This window comes from Fusarium tjaetaba, assembly GCF_013396195.1.
Source record: "Fusarium tjaetaba strain NRRL 66243 chromosome Unknown NRRL66243_c0000217, whole genome shotgun sequence".
In the NCBI taxonomy this organism is placed as follows: domain Eukaryota; kingdom Fungi; phylum Ascomycota; class Sordariomycetes; order Hypocreales; family Nectriaceae; genus Fusarium; species Fusarium tjaetaba.
Genome location: NW_023501413.1, coordinates 68,416 through 89,079, shown reverse-complemented (window position 1 = coordinate 89,079; position 20,664 = coordinate 68,416). Strand labels below are relative to the sequence as shown.

The window sequence follows — 20,664 nt, the reverse complement described above, 5'->3', positions numbered from 1 at the left end:
GACTTCGGGAATGTGGCTCTCTACGAGGAGTGTGTTGGTGGGATGGTATCGGGGGACTTTGGGAGAGTGCTGTTATGGAGAAAAGGATAACACTGCTTGGTTGTTCGGTTGGAGGCTTTGAAGTTGGCAGGTTAATGCTCGGACTCGGTCGTTTTATATGTCAAAAGAATTCCTTGGAATTTTTCCCTGAGGTACCAGTTCTAGCAATCTTCGGAACTGTTAATCACTGTCAATATCAGTGCAAGTGTCACTGCCAGTGCCGTGTGAATCACTACCTACCAATGATGCCAGTGAATAAGAGTGGCAAGCCAACAACCAACTAGCAACCTTCCCACGCTCTTTTCCACCATCCCTACATTATTCTTTTTTCGCAATCTTGTCCTCAAAACCATTGCCATTACCTTCTCTCCCTCGTTCGATAAGCCCTTTATCCTAGGTAGCTAGACTTGGCACCTACCCATATACCACTATGGCAACTACTCAGCTGACTGAGTTTCCATCGCTTAGCGATAGCCGCCTACCATCAAGCGAACTAGACAAGCAGATCTTGTCGGAACTCAAGAGTGTTTGGGATGAACACTCGGACACGTGGGACGAGGAAACCAAGCGAGAGCTCGTTGATCACATCCTCAAAGGATACACCAAAGTCACAAAGTCGAACCAGATTCACCCAAGCTGCCATCGCCTCTGGAAAGCTGACCACCCGACCTTCGCCAGATGGGTAGTTCTCCGAGTCACTTACGACGAGGACAAACTCTCAACGCCCAGAGAATGGCTTCGACATAAATACGAAAACTTCGACCCCCAGTCTTGGGCAAGCCCTGTGTCCAAGAAGCCATCAAACGCCCCAGGAACTAGATGGGAAAGTGTGTCTTCCTCAGAGGAGGACCTTGGGACATTTGGGAAGTCTCAGGAACCCAAGTCTCTTCTGTCGGCTGAGGTTATGGAGATCTGTGACAACGAGAGCGATTATGACAAAACCCACGGCGACGGGACTTATAAAGACGACCACCACGACAACAGTGATCAAGACGAAACAAATGTGAGGTTCTTGGAAGCCCACTCCGAAACTTCTCTGCCAATCACAGGACAAGGCGATAACCCGAAGTAGATTCAAGGCGGTGAACGTTCCTGAGCCCGGCCGAGAACTATCACGAAAGCGTGGAACTTCTAATGCTTCTGTAAATCTCCGTACAAAGCTGCAGAAGACAGACTCCCTCAGAACTCCATCATCAACTGAGGAAGCCAATCTACGTGAGTCAACACGATCCGAAGCAAGAAATAACCTCTAATATATGAACAGCCGAGTCCTCCGATCAATCAACGGCACACACAGCCGATATCCAGGCTCACTCTCGTCCTCTGCAGTGGAAAGCTAAGCTCCAGGAGCTTAGATTACCTGTGCGTGGTACGCATCAAAGCCAGCCCGCACTCAACCTCGGGGCTTCGGCTGGTGGTCAGGCCTATTTATCGCCTAATCCGACAGTGGTTTCTTTCACGCAAAGCTCTGATGATCAAAATGACTTTCTATCATCTACAGCTCCTCGCCAGTGGGCTAGAAGTCAAGAACGAAGCTCACGCCCGAGTGCTCCTGTTATTTCTTATGAGAAGGTCGATGTAGACCCTAGAGATCGTATCTTGTATCGAGGGCACTCAACTCAAAGCGACCATGTGAGAGCCAAGTTTGAGCTGGTAGACCACCGTTCTGGAGACTCTGGCGCTTCAACACAGCGTCTGCCGCGGTCACTCGAGTGCAGAGACAACACTTCCACTATGGCTCCCCAGGGTTCCTTTGACTCTTTCGTGTTCTCATCGAGTTCTCATGCAAAAGAACAGCCGCGAACTGGAGAATCGCTTCATCTTCCTCTCACCCACAGTGAGACTCTCGAAAGTCCAGGGAACGTCTCCACTCAACAGCCATCTGGTCTTCAACAACTCCCTCTTGACGACCCGAATGAGCCATCTTGGTTCCGACAATTCAGAACACAGTATTATTCTGACCAAGAGAAGACCCGCAAACAAATTGCATACGAGATAAAACGAGAGGTTACAGGTATCGTTTTCGAGGCAGTATTAGATCTGATCCAGCCGCTAAGCAATTCTATCACTCAGTGTGTGGACGCTCTCGCAAAGCACAAGGCCAACGCCGTAGGAGTAACAGAGCACATCGAACAGGCAGTTTCGGCGGCCCAGGATCTCAGAGACATGAAACAGATCCTCAACAGCATCGTGGACACAAGTCGGCTGCAGCTAGAGACATCCCAGAGGGAGGGAGCAGCAATCCAGGGGCGGCTGCTGCCAGTCATAACTGAACACCGGAAGGATATAAACAATCTTGTGCAACGTGCAACATCAATTGAGGAACGCACAACAGATGTCGAGGAGTATCTGGAGCTTCAGCTCGCCGACGAGGGTGGCCATTCAGCCCACAACGCTCCGCAGGGAAATGAGAACGAGCATCATACGTTTGGCAATCATGAGGGTACGGGACGATATTAAGCCTCTAAAATTATGGTATGGTCTTGCTTAAATGCTAGCAAGCATGCCGTTTTCCCAGAGCGATTTCGTTTCTCCTATCTCTCGCACAGTCCCAGCATACCACGCAGCAATGTTCTCCCACATTGTTTATTTCGACTATTGTCGGTATTCCCATTGATCGTTACACGGCGATCACATATTCACTTGTTGTTTTCTTGTCGGTCTTCTTTTGTCTGTCGTCTATTGTGCAAAGATCACACGATGTACTCTCGCTGGTTTTTTTGAGTCTATAGGCAGGTCTTCAGCACTCTGTCCAATTATGCTATCTCCAACAGTCAGAATCCTTTCTTCCTCGGCTTATGGCTGGAGCGGCATGACAGTCTTATTAAGTCGTTGTATCGCAGAGTCAAATAGTGAAAAATCGGTTGCTTGGGTAAAGACTGGTTGTCTGCTTCAGACGATATGGTAGCTTTCGTATTAATATAATGTTTATTCAGGGCAGAGGGACATTCAAGACGTAAAGTTTAGACCGAGCTATCAGCAGGCAGAATGGAATTTAGCGACCATAGCAAAGCAAGCAATATGCAAAGCTCCAGGTAAAAGCTGCCAATGCAAAGGAACTGATCACACGATGCCACACTTTGAACAGTCGTCCCTATCCTAAGTTTACCTAAGCTTATCCTAAATTTATAGATCTACCCTAAGTTTGCCTAAGTTTATCCTAAGTTTACCTAAATCTTCTCTGTCATTCACAATAGACGTCCCATGTTGTCTTGTCTCCTGCCTCACCGTGTTGCCAGCCCTACTAGATCTCCCACGCGGCTGGTCCCGCGGGAATCGAGATCTGGCCAATCAAAGCGTCGCATTTAGATGTACCCCACATTCCGTGTCGACGTTCGAGGAAGGAGAACTCACCCAAAATGTGCATGTCCGACCTCACACGACGGCCTCAACACCACGAATCCAACGATATGAGCTTGTAAATCAGAAAAAAATGATAAAAGATTCACGAAGAGAACAAAATGATATCTCCGGTGCGGGGAGTCGAACCCCGCTCGCCGCGGCACTTTTAATTGCAGAACAATTGAAAACGCGGAATGATAACCGATACACCACACCGGATGCTTTGATGTTAGTCAGCGTTCAATTTGGGATCTATACAGTCTTCCTCCAGCTTCACTCACTCTCTGTCTTGCCGATTCCAGCTCTGGGATGTGAGGAAGGCTATAGACAATCGCGAGTAGGGACATCGGGTCTCGTAGACGTTCACAGTGTACCATCATTGTAGACGGAGCCAGTCTGGCGTGAACTGTCAATGAGGACGGGAATAATGAACGCTGTGTAACAGCGCAATGGTTTCACGTCTTCGCCGTCAAATTGGGTGGATCCGGTGAAGACTAGGACAGTGTTTGCGTTATCAATTCACATCCGTGAACTTCTGTGCTGGTATTGAAGAGAACACTCGAGAGAGAAACTAATCTGGTTTTGTCGACTAAGAGACATTCTTCATAATGGAAGGAATCTCAAATACAGTCGCCTTCATGGCAAGTGCCACTGCAGCTGCAAGTGAACTCGAGACGCCATCAGTGACACCTCCCAAGCCACCACAACTCGGAGAATTATCTGCACATCCTGGCAAACCTTCCGAACCTAGGCATAGAACCAATTCGAATAATTACGATCTGTTGAATACAGAATTACGAAAATCTTAACAAATGCCGACATCAAGTCTGGTCAATAGGCACGTGTGGTGACGTTTCCCCGCATTCTGGTCATATCAGGTTACTTGCTCGATCCGAAGGTCCCGTGGTCAAAGTCAACGTCGACCAAACACAATCGTTTTAAAACAAATCAAGTCAAGAGAATGAATACATAAACGTCCAAGGAAATCAGTATGGTTTGTTCTTTTTCATTGAGCTTCGTCTATCTTTCTCTATCATATTGCTCATCAATCTTTGAACGTATGCAGATTTATTTTCAACCTCCACCTCATCTCAGCCATTGCCACAGCGAGAACTCTCATGAACGAGCATGTCTAGCTCTCTAAACCAGAAACCAACTTGGAACAATCAACGCTGACAGACAGAAACAATTTTAGATTCCATAACCGATCCGACGCCGTAATGCTACTTAAGCAACGGGCTTGATAACAGCGGGGGGAGTGCCCACGTTGTTGCGGTTGCGGAAGAACAGAACACCCTTACCAGCACCCTCGGCACCAGCGCTGGGCTCAACCCACTGGCACATACGGGCGCTTCGGTACATGGCGCGGATGAAGCCACGAGGACCATCCTGGACATCAGCGCGGTAGTGCTTACCCATGATGGGCTTGATAGCCTCGGTGGCCTCGTCCGCGTTGTAAAAGGGGATGCTGCTGACGTAGTGGTGGAGGACATGGGTCTCGATGATGCCGTGGAGAAGGTGGCGGCCGATGAAGCCCATCTCACGATCAATGGTAGCAGCGGCACCACGGACAAAGTTCCATTCATCGTTGGTGTAGTGGGGGAGGGTAGGGTCGGTGTGCTGGAGGAAGGTGATGGCAACTAAGAAGGTCAGTATAAATCGCAATTGCATGATGGAGAAAGCTTACCGAGCCAGTGGTTAACCCAGAGGTAGGGAACAAAGTACCAGATGGCCATGTTGTAGAAACCGAACTTCTGGACGAGGAAGTACAGAGCAGTGGCCATCAGACCGATACCAATATCGCTGAGGACGATGAGCTTAGCGTCACTGTTCTCGTACAGAGGGCTGCGGGGGTCGAAGTGGTTGACACCACCGCCGAGGCCGTTATGCTTGCCCTTGCCGCGACCCTCACGCTGGCGCTCGTGGTAGTTATGGCCGGTAACGTTGGTGAGGAGGTAGTTGGGCCAGCCAACGAGCTGCTGGAGGACAAGCATAAGGAGAGTGAAAGCGGGGGTCTCCTCAGTGAGATGAGCGAGCTCGTGGGCCATCTTTCCGAGACGAGTAGCCTGCTGCTCGCGGGTTCGGGGAACGAAGACCATGTCACGCTCCATGTTGCCAGTGGCCTTGTGGTGCTTTCGGTGGGAGATTTGCCAGCTGAAGTAGGGGACAAGGAGGGAAGAGTGAAGAACCCAGCCAGTAATGTCGTTGATGATGCGAGAATCGGAGAAAGCACCGTGACCGCACTCATGGGCAATGACCCAGAGACCGGTACCGAAAAGGCCCTGAAGAACGGTGTATACGGCCCACAGACCAGCGCGGGCGGGGGTGGAGGGGATGTATTCAGGGGTCACGAAGTTGTACCAGATGCTGAAAGTGGTGGTCAAGAGGACAATGTCGCGGAGGATATAAGCGTATCCCTTGAGAGCGGAGCGCTTGAAGCAGTGCTTGGGGATAGCATTGTAGATGTCCTTGATGGTAAAGTCGGGGACCTCGAACTCGTTGCCGTAGGTGTCGAGCATGACACCATACTCGGACTTGGGCTTGGCGATATCGACCTCGGACATGGACGAGAGCGATGTGGAAGAGGCCGAGTGGCGGGGAGAGTCTGAAGGAGAGACGGCGGCAGACTCAGAATCCGTCACAGTAGTTGAGGTGACGGTGCGTCTAAGCGCAGGGTTCTGCTTGGGCAGAGCCGAAGTGGACGCCATTGTGAAGAAGAGAGGGGGGGGTTCACGGCCGACAATAGACAAAAGAGTCAAGAAGTCGAAGATGCCGAAGAAGAACTGTCGAAGAAAAAGAGAAAGGGAGGTGGAAAGGAAAAAAGAAGTACGAGACGATCAAGGGGGGCTGAAGTTTTAAAGTGTGTCCCTTTCAACTGTAAAGGTAAAGGTACCTTTACCTTAATGCGTGGATGCTTGCTCGGCAAGCGTTTTGTTGGGGCGTGGAGCCTGGGAAAAGGGCAGGTACCTTACTGTACGGGCTCACTGTACTGTACCTTTTAGCTGCCGCGGGCGGGACAACGGACAAGCAACCCAAAACAAAACCCTCTGGCCTTTCAGCGCAGCGGCAACACAAAGCAGAAAATGCGGCGAAAGCGGGCAATACAAGCACCAGGTGGAACGATAATGGAAATGAAACTGACAGGTCCATCCACTCCTTTTTGCTATGCAGTCCGATACAGTTTACCGCTTTTCCCTGTCTTTGGCAAAAAGATCGACAATCTTTGAGGGGGACAAGTAACATGCTGCCACAGAAAATTTACCCTGAATTACTTTAATTAAACTCTAAGTTTTCACAGTAATAGTAAATTGCTTACCGCGTGTCTATTCACATTTGGATTTTCATATTCATACAAACTTCCACTACGATACAATTGCTCCATGAAATCGCCGCTTCAAGGGAAGCATCTTGACCTGGACTTGAGTCGCGACCAAAAAAATCCCTACCCCAGAAAAATACGCTAGAAAACGGGACGTGCTTCTAACCCACCCCTGAAATGTGGCAATAGCTCCCGGCCAGACAGTGACGGGGTGGCCGTCTGATGTGTGTCTTATGTCTCGGTCGTACAGCAGCTGAACAATTCACCAGCCTGTGGTATCTCGTCTTTCAACCTGCAAGTTGACGAGGCTTGCAGAAGGCTTGGTATTCTCTGCGGAGGGGGCTGGCTGAGCCCGCGGTTAGTATTGTCACTATCACAATTAAGCTTCTGGAGGATTGTTATCGGATAAATTGCCGTTCCCAATACAGCCTGCGATGTTCCTCTTCTCTCTGCTGTCGTTGATTTCTACTCGCCGATATCTATCCGTAAAAGATACACTGATACAGTAAGCTGCCGAGACCCGGCCCCGCTCCCCAACTTCGGCCGGCGGAGCTGTGGACTTGGATAACCGCAGTGGCATGACTCTGGACTGTCGCCTCCAAAAAAAGCTTTGAGATTTTGCCATCGATGGATATGCAAGATGCTAGCTACAGTGCTTAATGCCTGCCTATCATTGCCGCTGTCTCTTCAGCCTCTTAGTCTAGATCTTCACACCGCCTGAAGAATGGATCTGCCTCCGCTAACGGGACATGTCCGACTGATACACGAAGGGTGGCTTAGATCTTTGTATCTGATACACAGAGCCCGTCATCCATTTGAGCGCTGGCAATGTCTTATCACGCATTTGGCCCTTCATTAGCGACTGACGGTGTTCAAATAAAGCGTGTGACCTAGACGAGCCTCACGATCAGGCCCTTTCACACACTTCGAATTGTTCGCCCCTCTCGAATCGGCTGCAAGCTTATGCGGGTCAAAGTGGCTCCAAGCTGGCTTAGGGCTGGAGATCATCGACATGTGAATCAGTCCCTTTTGGGTGAACGGGGGGAACCGGGAGGGGACAACGTCGACGTCGACCACGTTCGAAGGGGGGCACGCTTAGCGGCCCAGGCCAAGAGACGAGGTCCCCGATCGTGGCTGTCGCTGATTTTGTTGACGATGTGAATTAGATACGAGTCGATTGGTTACAAAAGGCGGGAGGGAAAAGCTCAGACAGCAGGCAAGGGAGATAAATCTGGTCAAGCCGGACCCCGGTTGTCTGTGGAGCTTTTGATAGCAGCGATAGAGAACTTGGGCGAGATAAAATCGCCTCTTGAAGGTATCGAGATCGTTGCAATCATGGTTGGCGGCCTCTTGATACGAATAACGAATTATCGCATAGATGGCTAAAGAGTTCACGACTATCGACATGTGAAAATGTCGTCGTTTGGAGGACCAACCGAGGTGAGAGGTCAGCTCGTGCTAAGATAACCTTAGTTGCACGGAACGGCTATCCGTCCCTTGGGTATCAAGGTACAGTGTACTTGTGAATGTCAATTGGGGTCAGGAAATTGTGTCTGGTCTGGTTTCTGTACAGCTTCATTTGCATGTCGTAGGCCAAGATGTCATGTCTTTTGCACAAACGTGGGGAATATTGAAGTGCGGCACAGCAAGAGAGTGCATTACCGGGAGTCGACCGGCTAACCTGATGTTCGCTTGACATGTTAGAGCAATGGCCATTCAGGGGTCACTCGAATTCAAGCTTTTTTCTCGCCGTGAAACTTGACTGAATTATCCGGAGCATTTGTCTGTTTTCCTTTTGGTGGAGAAACCGGATGTTCTGATCCATTCTGGTAAGGAGCAAAAGCAGGAAACCATGTCAATTGGTAGAATCTGGGAAATGCTCGAATTTTTTTTCTCGTCTTCCGTTCTGTTGGGAATTTTGTTGAGTTCCATGGGCGGGACCCCTGGTCTTGGCATCACAGTCCAGGGTTCAGAGAGTGGAGCCAGTGGGGGGATCCCGATACAGCAACGACTGGATGGCTGTGGCGCAAACAGGGGGAGGTAAATGGCCAGTTGATTGCTTGTTTGGCGTGCTTGATCATGTTTGAAAGGATGTCAAGATGGCAAGAGAGAGCATTGATGGTTGACCCATTTCCTTTTCCTGACAAGTTTGAACTTTATGGTGCAGCGTATGTAACGATTCAAAGAAGAATGGAACAATTTTAGGTGCTTGCCCCTTGTTCCCAGGGTCCAAAAGCCCCACGTGTCGCTCGCTTGTTTCCCGTTTTTGCGGCGGCTCTGCCAACCCCACCTTGATACTCAGAGCCCAAGCAACATGCTAAGCAAACATCACTTTGAATGGCTGCTATGACCATTATACAAGTCGTACTTCAATGCAAGGCCTATTGCATGATGTAAACTATTTGAGACAGTTCACTCTCAAGTGAGAGAAGGAGCACAAAAACTTTCCTTACAGCATGGAACAGAATAACTGTCTGGTCGTTATCGACATCCTCCCCGAGAGCATCCTCCCAAGTCAGATCATGATGGTTCGATATCACGAATTTATATCGGTTTCCTTTTTTCGCTTCAACCATTGGTATCATCAGTTCTTCGCAATCTGTCTTTGTTGAGAAGCTTCCCAGCTGTTCCTATCACCTAAGGTACCTCAGGGGAGAAGAAAACTTAGGACCTCTAGCCTAAGTTATCAAAATGTTTAGGACCTCTTGCCTTAGTTATGAAAAGATTTAGGCAGCTCTTGCCTAAAGCTTAGGGCTCTTTAGCAAGCTTAGGTATCTTCGCATCCTCCCAAGTCTCCTGATGTACTGTACAAAGCCACCAAGGGTCCAAAAAGTTCACCCATTACCCATTGGTTGTTCTTCCAAAATGCCAATTGCCTCTGAGCCACCCAGTCAAGACCAACGGTTGATTCTTGGCCCCTCCTCGCATCGAGGTCCCAACTCCTCAAGTCTCTCGAGCAGAGTACGATTCTGTGTCCTAATGAGATGGTTTTGGCGGCGTGTGGACAAGTTATCGAATTCAACTGTGTTTTCTCGAAACCCCCTGGGTTCGCAACGGCGCTGGGGTTCGCGGTTAGCAACCCATGTGTCTGGGTATTGCATATCCGGCCTGTTCTGTCGTCCTTGCAGTGATTCCGGTCCTCTGTTAAGCTGTTAGTATGCCACGTTCGCCTCACTTCCCAGTATATCCATACCTTGAAGGTGACCGTTGCCTTTGCCGTTTTGTCTGATTGTCGGATACGCCCCTGTTGGGTGTGTCCCGGCCGAGATGAGGGGAATCATGCGTAGGTGTGATCCTAGGGACAGGCTCAACACTCTTTCTTTTCCTTCCTGACACAATCTCGTTCGGTTCTGACAATGCGTTTTGATCGCTGCTGGCCATTGGCGAGGGAACAGCAGAACGGATAGGGAGCTGTGACACCGTGGCGCTCTCAAAGTAGCCTCTGTACATACGACAAAAGCGTTTTGCGAAGACCTTGTTCCAAGAGTCAATCAGAGTATCTAACTCTGGTTGACTTTGCGATACCGCCGGCAAGCGGCCTTCTCGGAGTAGTGTGCGTCGAAAGAGGCACCAATACTCTACAGATTCCTTCAAGACTTTCCATGTTTTCATCTTCGCAGCCAAGCCACGATCAAGTTTCTGATTCAGAACCTTGGTCCAGAAGGGCCCTTGGTCGTGGTGGAGGGCCAAAGGCATGGCGAGGTACTCCTCTGTTAGGGACAGGCACATTTGTATGGCGTGACACTTTTCGTTTGTCGTAAACGACCTTTTTCGGATGTCCTGTGGGGTTTGAGGAGTGGTGTTCCCGTTGTTCACATTCTAACGAAGTCAGTAAAGGGATATTTTAAGCAGAAGGATACAAGCCGTACATTGCTAGGACGTGATCTCGCCTCTGCTTGAGGGAAGTCGTCACTGGAGAAGATTGGTAGCTGTGGCTGTCGTTGCCCTCTTGGTCTAGGACCTATTGATAAGGAGAAGGGTGAGAAAGGGTTCTGCGCGCCGGCCTTGCTGGATGAGGCTTCTGATGCTGTCCCTGTGGTTGCTGAGGCCATGCTTATGTCCTTATAGGCGTTGGCTGAATGCATGTTTTTGACGGGAGATTCACTCAGGTCGATGATGCTGCTCGCCGGGCGTTCTTTTCCTTTGGGACTTCTCGGTGCCGAGTGAATAACATGCGTTACAAGAAGTGATATGCGCAAGGTGAGTAGGCAAGGTAGGTAGGTAACTTGGGTGAGGGCTAGATATTTTCTGCAGAGATTGGCCCACTACCTAGCTGCAGTGCCAAACATTCAGCACTCGCTCAGCCGCCGCAACAGTTCATGCTTCAGATGGGTTTAGGGCAATCTAGTCAAGTAATGTATACCATCATCTCGTTTGCCTCATTTCATAGAAACCTTACGTAAAGACTCCGTTCACGTTCGCAAGCACTCAACCGTAAAGTATTGCCTACAGCAACTCTTTATATACAGAACTCTTGTAATATTATAGCAAAGCGCAACTTATCTGTACCAATAGCGACTTCTAGCTGTCTCAGCATCGTATCCTTTTCATCTTATCTCTATGAGCAACCGGTCCTTCCCAAGCACATATACTACTAACTTCAGTGCTACTAATCAATCCTCTTGTGCTCCTTGACCTTGAGGCTCCCTCTCCAGCTGACTTCCAAAAAATAATTGTAAGCGTCGTTTTCAAACCCTCCACAAGTTTTAAGTAAACTTGATCGAAACAAATGCAAGGCGAAATGCAACTGAGATCAAAACTCAGAGATCCTGTTCCACGTCCAAATTGGAAGTGAAGTCCGAATGATGTTGTGGCGGGTGAAGAAGGGATACAATCGAGATTAAAAACCAAATATACAGTTTCACGTCCACGTTGGATCTGGAGGTCTTGGTAATGCTTTTGTGTATGACTTCTGGTCACTTGTTGCTTCTACCCTTGTCGTCGGCGCATCTCCCGAAGCGCTGTGTAGAGCATAGCTTCGCGAGCACTAGGCGTCATGGCCTGAAACTCGGCAGTCTCTTCTCTAAACCTTTCCTCTGGGGAAGGATGGCGGGATACACTTTTCTTGAATTGAAAGGGTGTATTGACTTGTCGCGCCACATCGGGGGTCAAAAAGAGGCCAGGTGATACTCCTGTCGTCTCCTCAGGCTTGGGAGCAGTGGCAGCATCCCTAGGAGTATCCCCGAGTTCGGGGGAAACCTTACTCTGGGCCCTGCTTCTGTCTTTTCCCTCGCTCTTCTTCTTGCTTACTCGAACTGCAGGACTCGAGGAGTTAGGCGGCGGTTGCGTTGTCGCGGAAGATGCGCGACCAATACTTGAGCTAAAAATATCCTCAAGAGATGGAAATAGCTCAGATGAACAGGCTGTCGATGCCGGACTGCATTGGGGTTCGCTGATTCGTTGCCTTTTTCTTCCTACGGGAATCGGAGTGCTTATTGTAGCGAACCTCTGCTCCATCGACTTGCTTCGGATAGCAAGAGAATGCTCGGCGGAATCTGGTGCTTTTCTTTTCCGCGATGTGACTTCTGGTTCTTCTTTATCCACAGAATGAACTACAGCGGACGTTGTCTCTTCCTCATTTTTTGCGGTTACGACCGTGTCTCTGTATCTCTGTTCATAGTGATGGAGCTGTCTCATGATCCGCGGAGTAACGATTGGGGTACGAGGCTCGATTGTATCTATGATGGAACCTCTGTAGTGGCGATTGGGCTCGTCAGGATCTTCATAGGTATCGTCGTCGCTTTCGTCGGCATAGAATTCGTCAAACTCTTCGATGTCATCTATACTTTCGTCTCCATCTTCATCCTCTTCAGGCTCATCTTCGAGTTTCGTCTTGACTCCATCCTCGTGAACACTCTGTTCTTGAGCTTCTTGAATTTTGTAATCAATGTCATGATCAGCCTCTTCAGAATTCTCATGAGCACTCTCAGGCCCATCATTTGCCTCGCCATGATCAGTTTCAATAGTCTGATCGTGTTTAACACTAGCCCCAGGACGATCTTCTTGCTTATCAATCACATCTTCGAGCTGATCCCGCAAGCGCTCCTCTAGACCTGGTAGAAGATCCAGTGCCATAGACATGACAGCCTCAGTGTTTCGAATCGCCTTGGAATTTTTTCCCGCAGCCTCTGTACGATTCATGAGATACTTGAAATACACCCGGTACGACTCTGGAGAGCTGTTGGCCTTCAGAAGAGGCGGCCGGGTGAGAGACTCGAGGGCCTGCAGCCTTTCCTCGAGTTTCTCTTGCGCCCAACGAAGGATTCTCTCCTCTGCGAACTTCATCAGTTCATCTTTAACAGTAGGCCAAATAGAACCTTCAAAGTCCAATCCTTGTGTTGCTTTCTCGCTCTGGGAATCGTTCTCATGGCTGGCCTGTGGGTTTTGACCGGCATCTGAGGGGCAACTGTTTCGACTTTGCTCAGCAGCTTTTTTCCATCCTACTGCCTCCAAGAAATTTCTGTTTTGAGAGCAAAACTTTATAGCATATAAGTTATTCCATTGATCGATCAGTGCCTCGAGCTCGGAACCTGATGCCTCAGGTCCATCCTTCACAAGTTTGGACCTGCGTGGTTCGCACCACCTTTCCACACATCTTTTGGGAACTTGCCATTTGTCTCGAAGCAATGACTTCCCTCTGGCTGAGGACAGAACCTGTACTTTTGATCCAACCGTCTCCTAAAACTGTTGGCTCTCTCGATCGGAATGAAGATACAAATCTTTGTGCTCCAGGCAAACTCTAAGGAGTGCCTTCTGTTTGGCCTTTTCATAGCAACCTGGATAAATCACGGTCTTCAAAGTATGTTTCTCATCAAATGATTGGCCTTGCACTTCGTTGGCGGCCATCTGCTCAGAAACACCCGGAGGACGCATAGCTATAGGGCGATAACCAGCCGGCTGCAGGTCACCTCGTCTACCTTGAGACCGACTCAGATCATACTATCACGAGCTGTTAGTACATTCTCGGAGGAATAGACTTATCTATGTCAGAACTCACGATGTTGCTGCAGTCATTGCTTTTGGTTGGCAGAGAGGGCTGGCTGTTGGGAAGGGGACCTCGGGGAGCTGAAGTTGAAGACTGTGGCTCTGTTTCCACAAGAGACTCCATAGTCCGAGAGCTATGGTATGAATCTCTGCTTTCTCCTTTGTTCGGCGCATACTTGAAAGCTTTTGGTGTCTCGTAAGCCATACCATACCCGCGTCTCAGGGAGGGCTCCCGGAACTGGCCCGGGGGATCCTTGGTTAATCGGTTATCGTGATGACCAGTCCCCGCGTCTTTTATGTCGAAGCTGGGGTCTCGGACACAGCGTTTGACTGATTCAAACGAAGGTATCATGACTGCGGTTTCAGAATGTTTGTTCTTTAGCTTTCCGACTCGAGTCTCAGAAGTAAAGACAGGTGAAAGGTGATCATCATCCATCCATGAATTTTAGTCTGGGCTCACTTGGCGGGAGGTTTGAGCCAGAGATGTAGAGTCCGTACTTCTTTGGAAAGGAGTGAAAGAAGCTGAGCAGGGGGTGGAAGGTGCTGAGGCATGTGCAAAAAGGGAATTGCGAGCAGAAGACGAGTTGAAATAGAGAAGTGAAAGTAAAAGTTAGAAATCTCGGTTGGTGAGGAGAGAGTTAAGAAGAGAGAATTGAAATATTTGTGGCAGTGGGGAGTAAAAGAGGTTGTGGATATCAGAGCTCACGGTGCGAGGCAACTGGCGGCGCAGGCATGCAGGCTGCAGCCAAGGGCCGAGATGATAGCGGGCCTGATTCAGAGCAACAATCCAGTGAATAAGAGATAATTTAGGCGTTTTGGGGTATATACCCTATGAGAAATAGCATACCATGAGCATGTGTTTAGGGCTTGACAACGAACGTACACCTCGAGTATCAAGACTTGAGAATTCTTGAGGAACTCGTATGAGTATTTAGGATCCCAACTTCGGTAGTTCTCTTATATATACAGTGACTTCCGATATTACTCCGAGGTCTGGAGAACTTAAGCTGAGGTTTGCACTTTATACCACTTTCTCATAAGATGTTATCTGAATGGGGGGTTGGATTGAACCTGATATTGGCATGGAAGTCAAGCTATAGGGCCAATACAATGCTAGAAGATGCAAGGCGTCTATAGCGTTGAACAGTTTGCCTTTGGTCTGTGACACATACAACGGCTGTGTAACGTGTTTCTCATATAGCTCATCTTCAACCTCATCGAACATCAACTCAACAACTAAGTATCTACCACGAGGAACTATTTCTTCATCTATGTCAAATTCTACTGCTAACTGATGGTCATGCTTCACTTATTTTCCGTTTATCCTCCGTCAAAACTATCCCACAACTACTCCATATCAATGTCATCCTCTTGACCAAGTCGAAGAACCATCTAAGGACCGACCACGACACCAGAGACAACCTCTTCCATATTTTCTTTTAATTCGTAACAGCATCACAAACAATACAACGCCAAACTCACAACAATCACCAAGGTACGAGCGTGCCCTCCGAATCGATAACCTGCTGTAGTCGCTGCGGCATGAAGTCAACCCACATATTGACTCTCTCCATGTCGAACCCAGCCCACACATCTTTGACCATCTTCTGGAGAGTCTCATCCTCCCAGTCCTTGGGCGCATCCAGATTCCACTGCTTGCGGTTGGGCCAAAGGCTATCAAGCGGGTTGAGGTCGGGGCTATCACCGCAGTTGTAGTAGTATCGTAGACCGTGCTCATCCTTCCATTGCTGAACCAGATTAACCTTGCTTGCAGCGCCGTGGGCGAAAGCCTCGCAGTCTTCTTCGAGGATGAAGCTCTGGGGGCCAGTAGTTGTGAGCCATGGCTTGACCGTCTTCTCGAGAATGTGGTCTTTGTACTCTTGCATGGTCATGACACCAGTGCAGTTCGGGCTGGTGGAATCTTCGTAAAAGACAGCCTCGCTCTTAAAACCGTGACCTACAGCTACCCAAGCGTGGGCTTTTCGTAAGTCGCGTGGCCATTCGGCCTCGGGAGTGGTCGCGCATGTTTCGCAGAAACGTTCACCAGGTCGGGGAATAAGACGCATCTTTCCATCGAGGCCAAACCCAAAGTGGAGCTCAATACTGAACCTGATAGCTCTCCAGTCCTGTGGGTTAGGGTACGCTTCAAGCATGCGTCTCGCATATTCGATTCGCTTCTCACGAGCCTTCTTATGCACCCAGATCCTCGGACATCCCAGACATCGTCGGTAACCCAACGTTCCCATCGTTCTGTGCAGCGTCCTGGGGTTCACGTCAACCTCAACCCCAGCTTCCTTGGCCAGTCCATGCCAGTTCAAGTTAACATTGACATAGGCGTCATTCCAGAGAATCTTCTCCATCTTCTGCTGGTCTTCCTCAGAGATCTTGAGGGGTCTCCCACGCGTTTCCTCCCATTCGGGATCATTGCGCTTAGACGCGGGGACGCTCAACGCGGCATAACCTTGAGATCGCGACAGATCAAAGTGCCGAAAGATGGCTGACTTGTTGACAGGCAGGCCCTGAGACTCCAGGTACGAGATGGTGCCTCGAACCATGGCCTTCTTTGGCGTGTCGCCATGCTTATATCCGGACGGCATACTGAGGGTCGCGTTGCCCGTTTGTCATAGAGGGGTTCTTGCGGTGTAAGTGGGTGGAGAGAATGATTGGGACGGTGGTGTTTGGATGTTTTTGTCTGCTCTTGTTGTTCGCGCGACAAGTGGTGAGGGGTCAAAAGTTGGCGGTGATCACGTGGCATAGCTTGTTTCACCGACCACGTCGGTTCATCTGTCATCGTCAATGGCGTTCGACGAAGCAGATATATTAAAACGGTGGTCGGTAAAACGTGTAAACTTACGTGTCAATTGATTTCACTTACGGTTTGCATACACACAGATGGTGTGGAGCAGATTTATTCTTTGTCTTGTCTTATGATGGATGTTAAAGAAGAATATTCTTACCCAAAGCTCAAACAAACAGTGATAACGCTTCGTCATAGATACAAAGCCAAGGTCATAAAGAGCTTTCAATTTAACTTAAACAATAACTTGGTAATAATAATATTATCTCACATTGGCCCAATGACCAGATCATTTGCGTTGCAAATTGTACTACTGTACAAGTCTGAAACGTCTGTCAACAGACTTACCCTGTACCTACTAAACAAATCCATCAAAAACCCTATGGAGCCAATGAGTATGGAGCCAAACATGCCAGAACACCCGTGATATGACTGAGCAACTTGGTGTCAAAACAATTCTGTTTGGTTCGGTCTTACTATCACGTGTGTTTGATACACGAACAGATTATGGATTCATGGCCAATGATCACGGCTGCTACCGCTTCACAACATAACAACACTTTCATGACTCCATCCGGTTTGGGTGGTGTGTTTCCAACATCAAGGACAAGATACACAAGATAGTACAGATGATCATCAAATATGTTTGATTCAAATCTCATCATCCAACCGTGGATGACGGTGTATTACGAAGACAAAACCGCTCTATAGTCTCAAGAGACCTTTCATAAGCATGCCTTCTACGTCCAACCAAATATACCCGCCACATTCCATGTAGTAAACGCCGTGAAATGGAGCAGATATGTCCACCAATCCATCTATCCAAAATGTACAGCTTGATTCTCAAGCCCCAGGAGCCTTTTCCAAACGGGTGGCCCGATCAAACGCCTTAAGCTTTTCCTGCCTCACGGACTGACATCATAAATTTGTCCTCGGCGCCCACCTCTCCGGCGACTCTGGCTGAAGAGACCTTGGCGTTTCTTCCATCAAGAATGGTCTTGACTTCGTCGGCGGTCTTAGCGCCGAGAAGTGTCATCTCTCTGCTGAGAAGAAGTGCAACAGCAGCTCGGATTAAGAGAGCGTCTCCTTCAAAGACGTATACGTCCCAAAGACGGGCTGCTTCATCTATCGCCAAGTGTTGTGTGAAAATGGCTGTCAAAATTCCTGAAAAACATCGTTCCAATTCAGCAGTAGGGATCTTCTTGGTGAGGTGCGCGTGAAGAGGCGCAGACTTGAGAGAAAGTGTCTGCATGATGAGGTTGAATGCGGATGCTTGTGCACCCGGATCACCAGTGTAAAAAGATAGAGGCAATGGGCGATTGAGAACGTTAGCGAGTGCGACGAATGCAGACGCGGCATCGGGCAAGTTGAGGAGCAGCAATGCTGCGATTGTCTGACGGACTTGGTTAGCAACTGAGGTGGCACAAGGTGTGGCTGTTGGACTTACGTTACAACCACGGACATAACCAATGTCGCTTCTGTACATGGCATATGCACTCAACACATCAACAAGGCTTTGGTGCAGTGGTCCCTCGACGTCAAAAATCCGTAGATCCTCCCACGTCTTCTGTGCAGCGTCCCTTCGAATATCCTGGAACCATCTCGCCCTCCTGGCATCCTCCGCATCGCCCTTATCGTCCTTAACTCTGGCCTCAATCTCTTGAGCTCTAGCCAGTGCTGCTTTGAATGAAGTTTCCGACAGTCCCAGTTCATTACCAATTGCTCGGCCCCAGATTTGGGCGCGGCTTCTAGGTGCGATTCCCTTCCACCATAGTTCTCTTGTCCTACGCTCGCGAATAGCATCGCTCCAACGTGGGATCACGTCCCTCTCCCAAATTTGCATCAGGTTGTCAGCTGTGCTGTCTCGTCCCTCGATCTTGGCCTTGCGTGAGGCTTCGCGTCGCTCCTCAGCCTTGGCACTTGCTGCCATCATCTTCTGATATTCCTTCAGATGTCGGCGTTCCTCAGCGGGATCCTTGGGTGGTAGCCATGAAGGTCGTGTCCGGCTGAGAACAGCTTCTTTCTCTTTCGAAACGGGAAGAGGATCGATCATGATATTCGTCTTGCGAAGAGGGGGTAGCTCGGGAGTTGATTTGACACGCTGCTTCTTGTCAAAGGTGTCGACAGATCGTCGACTAGCGTTCCAAGTGTTGGGGCGCTGATTCGCAGGACGTTTGGCTTGCTGTTCCTCCATTTCATTGGCGTGCTCCTCGAGCTTCTCCGTCAACGTCTTGGCTTCGGCGTTCAATTCCGCCAACGCAGCATTCCAGCTGTGTGCCCGTTGCTTGGCCGGGCTGCGAGGGTTGTCATCGGTCTTCCAAGTTGGTGATCGAAGAGAGCCTTGAGCTTGCGCGACTGCGGGTGTTCCATTACCGACACTTCGCACTCGTTCTTTGGATCGGTTGGGGGACGGAGAAACAGAGGATGGCCGACTGGGCGTACGCTCTTGCATGGGCCGGGGCGAGAGCGGCACATTGTCCAGAAACATGCCATCTGGGATATCATCGCCATCGTCTTCATCACATTCTCGCTCGAGGTCGGTGAAAGACTTGCGATCGCGGCCGGCCTGCCAGCTGCCTCGACGAGGTTTTTGAGGGAAACTTGGGTCTCTCGGATCCCTCGGGTTGAGCGAATAGGCAGGGCTTGGGCTGCGCCGTCGAGGGAATGGAAGAGATGCAGAGGATGGGCTTGTCAATGTCTTTGGTCGCGTAGCAGAAAGAGGCTCGGTCAACGCGCTCAAATTGGTACTTCTGGGATTGGAGGTGTATACGTTGGTCTCGAGAGTTGGGAATGGCGGTCGGGCTTTGGAGGCAGTTTTGCCTGCTGCGAGGGTTCGGCTCGAGGGGGCTTTGGCTAGAGTGGGACGAACATCGACCTTCGAGGGGCTCTTGAGGGTCACGGTGTCGTCGTCGAGGCCAATTTCTTCAAAATGGCCAACGTCGGCCAAGACGCTGCCATCGTCACTGTCGAAAGATTGGAAAGAGGAAGTCTTGGAGCTCTTTGAGGTCGTCATCCCTGGCGGAGAGTCGGGGCTGGGGAGAACACTGCCGATATCAAGAGTACGGATCATTGTCGCATCTCCAGGGGAACGGTAAATGGCTGGACGAGAGGACCTTGTCGACTCGCCCGGAGGATCTCGAGCAAGTAGATCTCTTCTGATCTGGGTCTTTTGTTCGTCGATTAAGAGTGAATTGGTTCGAGATCGTGGCTTGCGATGTGGCCGTTGTTTGGCTTGGGCGGCGCTTCTGTTTTGTTCGGCGGCGCCGTGCTAGGATGCTTGCTTTGTCGGTTTTGGCGGTAACCGTTGTTATGGGCACTGGAATATCGGGGTCGGAGGGAGCCGTTTCAAAAATGCCGGGGTTTGCGAGAACCAAATAATAGGGCCAAAATGAAGTCGTACTAAACAAGTCTGGTATGGAAAAGGGATATGGGATAGCGAGGGAACGAAGTGAAAGGAGGTCGAGGCCGAAAGTTGTTGTGTTGTGCCGGTAAGAGCGATATAATGGTATCAATCGATCAACGAGAGACTAGGGTTGAATAGCTTAAAGAGGATGGATAAGAGAGACTCCAAGTCTCATAGGGAAACGACCGAACTCGAAGGCGGGAACAAGATTTTGCAACCCCGGACAATGGTAAGCGGTCGCGGCCGGGATGACGAGATATTACCCAATATTAAGCGCGGAGTTGAGAAGAAGTGGCCTCCAAAACAAAGGGGGTGATTAGTCTAAAGTTGAAGGGTTTGAGACAAGAAGACGATTGAAGAATGAAGAAATGATGCAGTGCCGAGAGTAGAGACAAGAAGAAATAGGGAAGAAAGGATGGGGGAGAGAGATGACAAGGAGACGACGGAAAACGAGTGAGATTCAAGCATCAGCAAGGCAAGGAAGTTCAAGAACAAGAACAAGCACAAGCAAAGTCAAGTCAAGATAAACCGGGAAGTGGATGACGATCCCCAAACGAGAACGCCAGCGCAGCCAAGGAGATGATCCCACCCACACTTTTGATGGGATAGCGATGGAATGCTTGTACCCATTCATACTAAAATAGCACGCTCGTGACCTTTGCCTTATTTTTCTCAAATGTGTGGGTTTAAGTCATGGGTGTGGACATGGCCTTATCGGATCAAGCCACCTCCAGGGGCTTGCACCGTGAATCTTTTTTCGAGACTGTGTAAGACCGCTAA

At 49.5% G+C, this 20,664-nt stretch overlaps 6 protein-coding genes across 6 annotated transcripts; 1 reads left to right on the top strand and 5 right to left on the bottom strand.

The window, feature by feature from the left end:
* Window positions 1-469: 469 nt before the first annotated feature.
* Window positions 470-2,499, top strand: FTJAE_9544 (uncharacterized protein; the record flags this gene model as incomplete). The annotated part of the gene is made up of 3 exons (XM_037356475.1): window positions 470-1,042; window positions 1,089-1,254; window positions 1,304-2,499. 3 exons carry the CDS (start codon window positions 470-472, stop codon window positions 2,497-2,499), a joined length of 1,935 nt encoding a protein of 644 aa, XP_037203381.1.
* A 2,109-nt stretch (window positions 2,500-4,608) lies between these two features.
* FTJAE_9543 (oleate delta-12 desaturase) lies at window positions 4,609-6,089 on the bottom strand (the record flags this gene model as incomplete). Its single annotated transcript, XM_037356474.1, has 2 exons — window positions 4,609-5,021; window positions 5,069-6,089. The coding sequence occupies 2 exons, from the start codon at window positions 6,087-6,089 to the stop codon at window positions 4,609-4,611; spliced, it is 1,434 nt and encodes a 477-aa protein (XP_037203380.1).
* Window positions 6,090-9,591: 3,502 nt separating this feature from the next.
* On the bottom strand, window positions 9,592-10,752 carry FTJAE_9542 (uncharacterized protein; the record flags this gene model as incomplete). Its single annotated transcript, XM_037356473.1, has 3 exons — window positions 9,592-9,841; window positions 9,894-10,519; window positions 10,570-10,752. 3 exons carry the CDS (start codon window positions 10,750-10,752, stop codon window positions 9,592-9,594), a joined length of 1,059 nt encoding a protein of 352 aa, XP_037203379.1.
* Window positions 10,753-11,629: 877 nt separating this feature from the next.
* Window positions 11,630-14,036, bottom strand: FTJAE_9541 (uncharacterized protein; the record flags this gene model as incomplete). Its single annotated transcript, XM_037356472.1, has 3 exons — window positions 11,630-13,265; window positions 13,416-13,639; window positions 13,698-14,036. The coding sequence occupies 3 exons, from the start codon at window positions 14,034-14,036 to the stop codon at window positions 11,630-11,632; spliced, it is 2,199 nt and encodes a 732-aa protein (XP_037203378.1).
* Window positions 14,037-15,171: 1,135 nt separating this feature from the next.
* Window positions 15,172-16,281, bottom strand: FTJAE_9540 (uncharacterized protein; the record flags this gene model as incomplete). Its single annotated transcript, XM_037356471.1, has 1 exon — window positions 15,172-16,281. One exon carries the CDS (start codon window positions 16,279-16,281, stop codon window positions 15,172-15,174), a length of 1,110 nt encoding a protein of 369 aa, XP_037203377.1.
* A 1,089-nt stretch (window positions 16,282-17,370) lies between these two features.
* Window positions 17,371-19,551, bottom strand: FTJAE_9539 (Rab6 GTPase activating GAP; the record flags this gene model as incomplete). Its single annotated transcript, XM_037356469.1, has 2 exons — window positions 17,371-17,874; window positions 17,929-19,551. The coding sequence occupies 2 exons, from the start codon at window positions 19,549-19,551 to the stop codon at window positions 17,371-17,373; spliced, it is 2,127 nt and encodes a 708-aa protein (XP_037203376.1).
* Window positions 19,552-20,664: the final 1,113 nt, after the last annotated feature.